This window comes from Priapulus caudatus, unplaced genomic scaffold (assembly GCF_000485595.1).
Source record: "Priapulus caudatus unplaced genomic scaffold, Priapulus_caudatus-5.0.1 Scaffold34, whole genome shotgun sequence".
Lineage (NCBI taxonomy): Eukaryota > Metazoa > Priapulida > Priapulimorpha > Priapulimorphida > Priapulidae > Priapulus > Priapulus caudatus.
This window is the reverse complement of record NW_014577095.1, coordinates 254,624-263,252: the sequence shown is the minus strand read 5'-3', so window position 1 is coordinate 263,252 and position 8,629 is coordinate 254,624. Positions and strand designations below refer to the sequence as shown.

The 8,629-nt window shown below is 40.6% G+C and overlaps 1 protein-coding gene across 3 annotated transcripts in view; it reads right to left on the bottom strand.

Moving 5' to 3' along the window:
- The window catches only part of LOC106817448 (stress-activated protein kinase JNK-like), a 39,492-nt gene that overhangs the window by 6,288 nt on the left and 24,575 nt on the right, over positions 1 to 8,629 (bottom strand). For 2 of the 3 annotated variants that reach the window (XM_014822119.1, XM_014822112.1), the window contains exons 3-9: positions 6,791 to 6,920; positions 4,656 to 4,714; positions 3,910 to 4,048; positions 2,931 to 3,096; positions 2,486 to 2,557; positions 1,957 to 2,157; positions 361 to 549 (exon numbers count right to left, since the gene is read on the bottom strand). In XM_014822119.1, coding sequence (XP_014677605.1) covers positions 361 to 549; positions 1,957 to 2,157; positions 2,486 to 2,557; positions 2,931 to 3,096; positions 3,910 to 4,048; positions 4,656 to 4,714; positions 6,791 to 6,920 — 956 coding nt within the window. The remainder of the gene's footprint in view (positions 1 to 360; positions 550 to 1,956; positions 2,158 to 2,485; positions 2,558 to 2,930; positions 3,097 to 3,909; positions 4,049 to 4,655; positions 4,715 to 6,790; positions 6,921 to 8,629) is intronic. The other variant, XM_014822126.1, reaches the window with a different exon arrangement.

Genomic DNA, 8,629 nt, shown 5'->3' with positions numbered 1-8,629 from the left:
TCTACTGCTGCTGCCATGCTCCTACTGCTGCTGCCACGCTCCTACTGCTGCCATGCTTCTACTGCTGCTGCCATGCTCCTACTGCTGCTGCCACGCTCCTACTGCTGCCATGCTTCTACTGCTGCTGCCACGCTGCTACTGCTGCTGCGCTCCTACTGCTGCCACGCTCCTACTACTGCCACGCTCCTACTGCTGCCATGCTACTACTGCTGCCGCGCTCCTACTGCTGCCATGCTCCTACTGCTGCCACGCTTACTGCTACAGCACTTCTACTGCCACACTCATACAGCTGCATACGTAGAACTGAGGTTCTACCACTGTATATACTTACTACCACACTTACCATACTGGGGCTCTTACCTTTCCAGGCTTCAACAGTGTGCTCCTTCTCATCAACAGAGTGGTCATAGGGAGCAGGCGCAGGAGCGTTAACCTCCCCGTCATCATACCACACGTTAATGTACGGGTGCATCAAGGCTTCGTCCACTGATATCCTCTGGTCCGGATCCACCACAAGCATTTTCGATAGTAGGTCCCTGGCTTGACTTGCTGCAAGAGACAGCCATGCCAGGCAAGTGTTTAGGATTCGTCTGAGGGAATCCTCTCCGAAATACAGAATTTATAGATTATATACGCGCATAGAAGTCATTTTTTACATAGCTGATTGGCAACGCTAACCTGATTACAAATGAAAGAAATTTGTGTGCGAGTGAATACTAACACGTCTGCCTCACAGCAGACCAAAGAACAAGAATAAGTGAAGGTTGCTAATTATCACCAGATATCACCGATTTTTAAACGAATATTATCACTATATGTAAGTAAAGACTGTTGGACACTAGTGTACAAGAGAGTAGCAGTCTCTGGTTATACTTATTTTGCAATCAATAAATTTGACAAATGTAATTTGTGAGATTTATGATGAGCAAGCATGAGCATCACTGAAGCAGGCTGTGGCTGTCGATAAATTGCTACTCAGTAGTACAGATTTCATTCTAATAACTGCAAGTAATTTTTCTGAGGCCAAGCTGCCATGCTGCTGCAATATCTAGACAACACAATAGACTGTAAATCTAAAAGCTATACTTAACCAATTAAACGCAAATGTACTCTAACAGGACAGAAAAAAAATTACACACGTTTTATATATATATATATATATATATATATATATATATATATATAGTATAGAGAGAGAGAGAGAGAGAGAGAGAGAGAGAGAGAGAGAGCCGCATGAGACATCGACAGAGGTCAGAGGCCACGAAGGCCAGAGAGCAGAGAGACCAGAGCGACGAGTCGACAGAGAGAACAGAGTAGACAGAGAGACAGAGACAGAGACAGAGAGAGAGAGAGACAGAGACAGAGACAGAGACAGAGGCAGAGGCAGAGGCAGAGGCAGAGGCAGAGAGAGAGAGAGAGAGAGAGAGAGAGAGAGAGAGTGGAGGTAGAGTAACACTGTAATGCAGGAGCAGTAGGCAAGTGTACGTTTCGTGTCTGTCTTCCCTTTATAGCACTTTCATGTTTGCACGAACATGAGGCAGTTCTCTGGGCACCACTATGAAGACAAACGTACTACCCTATCTTAACTGTGCTCAATTTCTTGATGTTGGGAATTTTCGATAATGTTGGGAATTTTGTGCAAACATGAAGAAAGATGAAGAGAAACACCCAGTGTGTACAGTACCGAACAGTCTCCGCAAGCAGTCACTTAATCAGATTGGAAAGGTTTAGACTGGCTGAGGGTATTTGATCAAATCAATGTGACTGATAAAGATGCAAATGAATAGGACAGGAATGCATAGGTGGAAATGCGATTTAACTCTACAAAATGGACTAGACTATTGACGGCTAGCTAGTTTTCATAAATTATCACATAAATGAATAAGACCTGTGAGAGCTGGCTCTTGAGTTGGGTGTCATAGGAGAACATCACTCACGTCCCTTTCTGGTTCTTACCTTTGCTTCCCTTACCTTTGAGCCTGTTATGCTCGGTGCTCTCGGCTGGGAAGAGAACATCAGGGAATAGCCTTTCAAAGGTATATCCATTATATTTAGGTCTATTTTCTACGTAATTCCTAACAGTAGGTTGCAGCCGCTTCATGAACTCTGGATTCGGCGTTCCTAGCTGCTCAATAATTTTATTCCACTGGTCTATATCTGTGGCATCCAGGAATCAAGGAAGTGTTCACATTCATTGCGTGGATGCAGTGATACCACCAAATCCTATACCGGCATGAGAATATACAAATGGATACCCACAGGTTTGTTACATCTTACATTTGTGGTCCAGATACTACGCAGAAGAAGCCCCTCATGAATTGCAAGGTGGTGACTTGCTGGCGGAGATCAGCATGTGCTGATGGCACACAACAGAGCAACAATGCGGATCAATGCAGAGCGACAACAGTAAAACCCTAAAGCTGGCTTTTGTCAGCGAGTGTGACGCGTGTGTGGCGCAGGTGGCATGCAAACACAGAAAGGATACGATCTGTTCCAGGGAACATGACACTCCCGCGAATCATCTCGCCCATGATGCAGCCAACTGACCAGATGTCCACTGTCAAATAAAAAATATTCAGCACAGTCAACACCCTTTCATGCACATGCCTACATTGTAGTAATTGTACGTGTATCACTGCACGGCGTGCAAACAGTCAACCACTAGTTCGGTTTATAAGCTTAACGTCAGCTCTATAAATTGACTAGATTTACAACACTGCAACAATCCATATCTTAGAAATCCTATAATGCTACGTAAATATAATTGGAATTTTCACCACGACAGAGTAATTTTTGTCAGAATCCAGGTCAAAAGTAAGCTAATGTGAATAAAATTAAATTTTGGTAGGCAGAACAGACCATAAAAACAGATAACTGACCAAAACCCAAAGAGGTTCAGCAAAATTTTAGGAAATAGGTCGAGCACATACCATTTTCTTTGTATCCCATTCCTAGAATAACTTCTGGGGCTCTGTAGTATCGTGTGACAACATACGGCGTCATCATAAACGTTGTCCCGGCTGTTCGGGCCAGCCCAAAATCTAATATCTTTAATGTGCAATCAGACTTCACCACAATATTGCTAGGCTTTAAATCCTGCAAGAAAATAAACACCGACATCCTGTAATAATTGTTTCCAATCGCTGTTCACTACTGAAACAATAACAGAGATTGGAAGGATGAAGACATGTTCAACTTAACAAAAAGTTCAAGTTTCTTTCGAATTGTTAATCACAAAAGCAGGGTCAACATGAATTGCTTCTTAAATACATACTACAGGCTATGGCACAAAATGTAAACGGAATTAAAACCAACTTGAATCATAAGCATCCCTGAAAGAGCATAGAACACATACTATAATCATTGGTCTGGGCGTAGAAAAAAATGTCCCGTTAGGTAACTTACAGCTTGGCTGCAAAATTCATGATTGGCTTTGAGAATATAATAAAACTGTCATGGCCATAAATCTCTGAGCACCTGGGTATTCTCCGACCTTACTGCAAATATATGCATAGCCACTGGCAAGTCTAATCTCAACATTAGAATCACCTAAAGAGAGCAGTAACTGATGCACATACGGCTGCAGTAAGGTACAGTAATGCACATACGTATGCACATACATATGCAGTAACAGCTTGTACGGTAACAGAATGTTTCAAAGGCACTATTTTTGTGGTATATTACATTTTATAATCCTCAAAAAAAAACAGACTGAAATAATAGCAACTTAATTTAATGCGCAGTCTTTATCCCCCAGCAAAGTACTTGTCACACACATATATACAAGCTCATACACTGAAGCAAGATAGATAAGCACGACAAGCCCCTATAAGCATTCAGAAAAAAAAACTACCAGGGGCATGTACAACCAACAATGATGTTGTAAAGAATCATTGCACTGCAACCTACCCTGTGTATAATTCCAGCTGAATGTAGGTGCTTGATACCACAGAGCATTTGGTAGAGGAGATAGGACATTCGCTCATGGTCGAGATCCATTTGTATGACCTGACACAAGTTGGCATCCATCAGCTCCATCACTAGGTACCTGTACAAGCAGAGAAAACAATTAATTACCTCTATCCCCCATTACAAGATACTTGCAAACCCATACGGAACAATTAATAAGCTCCATTACTAGTGCAACCTACATTCACAGAGAACAGTCAGCAATGATGAGAGCAGAAATATATTTTCTTTCATATGTCTGGCCAGCCGATTGCCACTAAGGGTTGAACAAAGTGAAAGTTAACTAGTACTAGAACTATACTAAAACATAGTGTGCCACGGATCTGGAGTTAATAATCTGTTACATAGCAAGACTTGTACGATATAACATCGTACAGACCATTTATCCTAAAGATAAGACAGTAGTTCAGGAAGTCAACCTAGAGTGGTAGGTATAGCTACCTGATATAGTATATACCCTAACGATGCACATCAACGAGACAGGACGTATTGTCCAAAAGCCAGCCATGTGGTTTTAACCTGAATGGTGGAGTTGCTCACCCAAACTGTACTAGTGTATGTGCACATTTATGGTATAATTAACCAACAATACACGCATGCAATAGAAGATACTAACTATCTCCAGAACTATCTAACTATCTAAGAATACTGGTAAGGAATGGTTAATGCTTGCTACTGTAACTTACACATCTTGAAACTCTTCCAGAGACTTCTGTGGACTAAATGCATTCAACAACCCAATAATCTGGAAAGAAAAAACGAAATTTATTATCAACAATAGGCATGAAATAATAACAATTACATGGTTACAATATATTTTAATTATCATCCAAATAATGATTTAACAGCAAAAAATAATGTCACGTTAAATGTGCCAATTTTGACGTATGCCAACATGAGATGTAGTAGCTGCACTGTATACAATAATTACGTGAGCAAAAAATACTTTGGCACTCTCATTTAACAATACTTCGTCTGTTGGGGACAGTGGCTTAAATCCAATAGCATTTAGCCTGGAGCATGGATGTCCGAACGACTGACGAAATTCTGTCACTTCAGCTTTCATGTTTTATTTCCGAAACTAATCGTAAGTTGATAAGCCAAATGTCAAATGTAGAACCAAACTCACAACTCCATATAGTATTCCTGTTCCCACTGCTGCTGCCACTGTTCCCTTTCCATATTAGCTTGCCAATGTTACATGCTGTTACACACGATCCCAAAATAATCAATGGATTATTCCTTATTTTGAAGAAAGTGTATTGATTGAATTTCATCCGCAAGAATCTCACACTAAAATTTGTATAGACCTACCAGTCTGGTAAAACTATCATTTTTCAACGTTGAAGATCAAAATGTGTAATTGAATGTGTTCTTTCAGAAATATTCTATTAAATGTATATTGCGAATGTGCAGCAATAAATTGAATGGCAGTCGAATTGCTACCAAATGGAAAATTCCCAAATATACGTCACATGGCTCAAAAACACAATTCAACTCCCCGTTTTTTTTCAAACCCCCCAACGTTTCAAAAACTAAAGATCTTAACAGTGACTCATTCGGCAACAAACTAGAACAATTGTTCTGATCTGAGCAGGGTCAACATGTGTCCTTCGTTGGACTGTATGACTACTGTGAGTGTTGAGGGATCTTGTTGGAGCCCAATTTATATTAATTATTTACATAATAAAGAACTTTGGACAACTACAAACCGTGCCTTATATAAAACCAGATAGCAACGTACAATCCACACACTACTGACGACATCGTTCTTAGACGAAACTTTTTAAATCAAAAGCAGCCTTAACGACCGACTGCAAATTGGCCACGACCACCATAAACAGATTTGCACTTCTCCGTTAGAAAATGAAAGCAGTCACGTCGGAGGTTTCCGCGAGTACGGGCAACGATGATTGCACCTGTAACACAATTTCATGTGCACTCAACAATGGGAAATGTTCAGAGTTTTTTCCCGCCGTGCAGAACGGTCTATGATGCTCGGCCAGTGATTACCAGTCAAGGAAGAATCCATTCAATGCATTACTACTGTGTCTACGCACCTGGAATAATCCTACCCATCTACCTACCTACGCACGTGCAGAAGAAATAAGTCACAGTGCAAACCGAGTGATTCAATGACCTATGAGTGACCTATGAGTGACCTATGAGTGATTCAATGCTTATTTGATAGCAACTTCATTTAGAGGCAGAGCAGAATGTCTGGGCTACATGAGCATTACTAGCTCTTCTCTCTAGCCACAATAACCTGCATTTTTAGACATGCCTATTTCTGCATTTATAACCTGTTTCATTGGCAGCAGTTTGCGACTAACACAGTAGCATATATAACAAACTGATTCTAATGTGACTGCGTGATAGTAATGAATAAAAACAACCAGGGCAAAAAAATTTGACCCACGTATGCACTGTGCTTCTCACATATTTTTTGCGAGTAGGTTTTAGTGGTCAATTTTTTCTTATTTTTAGGACAGGGTAAGTGTTACTTTGGGTGCAAATCAAAAATTTTAGGGCATCATGGCAAGTTGGTGAAGCACCAAGATAGTGATTTCCTTATATAAAAGTTGTTAATGCAACTTACTTTAACAATACATTTTATGTGCGACAAAAAAATATAGATATATACACAACATGGAATTCATATGAAAAGCAGGGAAGCAAACCAGATTGGGCAGTTTATTTTGCTGTGGGTATTAGCCAATTTTCAGAAGCACCCTAGCAACTATATGAAGAGGATGCTGTGGAAAAGCTCTTGGGTTTGCTCGACCCGCCTCAGGGCGCGCACGCCGCATGACATACGTACGTTTTTGTGGTTGACGAGCTTCATGAGAACAAACTCTCTGTAAGCGCGTTTTGCGTGTGTGACGTTCTGGAAAGGGCGGCTCAACTTCTTGATGGCCACGTTCGTTGCCGTCACTGTGTCATAAGCAGCACTGCACAAAAAACAACAGAACATTAATGAAAAGGGGAACAGATATGAGACTGCCAATGCGACAAATCCCCGGCGGCATTCAAGTGCCATTATAGTTACATGTAATACAAACAGTCACAAAGATTGTGTCAGTGCCGCCACTCAGGATATTACAAAAAAAGTATCAAAATTGTCTAAAAAAAGTATTAAAAAAGTATAAATTTGTATCAACCTACCATAATTTGTAGTCACTTGTTACCCTATACCTTATTATCTAGTAAATTATAGCCTATGTGCAGCATGTAAACAAGCTTCAGGAATGATGTGTGCAACGTCTTGAGGAGTTGTCTCTTGAACCCTCAGTTTGGAATATATGCAATGCAGTCTCTTGGCCAGAAAAGTCTGTGAGGCGGTAAATTTGTGTGTGGTATTTGTGTGTTTCAAGGTCCTAGCAAAGCATGTGCTTGGCCAGCTAGCAGGGTCCGGGGGCATGCCCCCTCGGAAATTTTTTGAAAAAATGGGGCAATTTCGTGCATTCTAAGCTATTCTGGACACATTATATGAGACTCTTGAATCTCTTTTTAAAGTTGCCAGAAGTTCCGTCAGCGAGGCGGTGTTTTTGACAAATTTCAGTGTGGCGGCTGAGAATTTGAGCGAGGCGCCCTGCCTCGCTCGTGTCAATGCAGGGGAAACACTGCAATGCTCCGACATTTGGTCACTGACAGCAGAGAGCTGAGAGCAAAAACACTCCACTGAACAGAACTCCATCACTTCTGCAACAAGACTCTCAAAGCACATCTTTAATGTCCTCAAATATAGTGTACCTAAATGTAAGTCCGAAAAGTTTTGACCATCTTTGGTAAAAAAAAAAAACTACTTAAAAGTATTTATGCATGAAAAAAAGTATGAAAAAAGTATAAAAAGTATATTTTCTGAAAAAAAGTATAATACTTTAAAAAAGTATAAAGTGGCAGCACTGTTGTGTGTTTAGTAAGTACTATCACATGTATGATGTAGGTCAGTAGTCAGTAGTTACGTTGGCTGGTAGGTAATTATTTCTAATTGTCTTCAACAGTGATTAACCGAAATTCCAGCGAAACACTATATATATATATATATGTATATATAACAAATCTACAGAATCTATACCTCAAGATATATGCTTCCATGTTATATTTAACAATGCCTGGTAATCTCAGGTGCTTGGCAAGTTAACATTGATTAGCAATTGCAATATTTTTAGATATCTGAGTTCCTTTCATCTTACTAGTTTAGTTTAGTTACTTTACTCTTTATGTCTCTCTGGTGGGTTAGTAACTGACCATGCAGTTGTTAATCTATTAAAAATGAGATTCCAACTAGAAGCAAGAAAAAAATCATTTCACCACGCTTCACTCGTCCTTGTCAGTTAAACCGTGACACTGGACAGTTAGTTCGACCATAGGTTCGCCCAATAGTCCGCGCCAGAATAGTAGTTGCTGAAATCTACTCATTTGCGAGAAAATCTGATAGTTCTGGCCTATCTGAACACGATACAACTACGACTAGTCACGCACTGAGAGCTTGCTAGTGTAGCCAGTGTTTGGAGCAGTTGCCAGTGCGCCTGGCTGACGCGGGTATTAGCTAAGTCTATCGTGCTACAGCCTCTAGCATTGATCGCTCTCTCTCTCTCTCTCTCTCTCTCTCTCTCTCTCTCTCTCTCTCTCTCTCTCTCTCTCTCTCTCTCTCTCT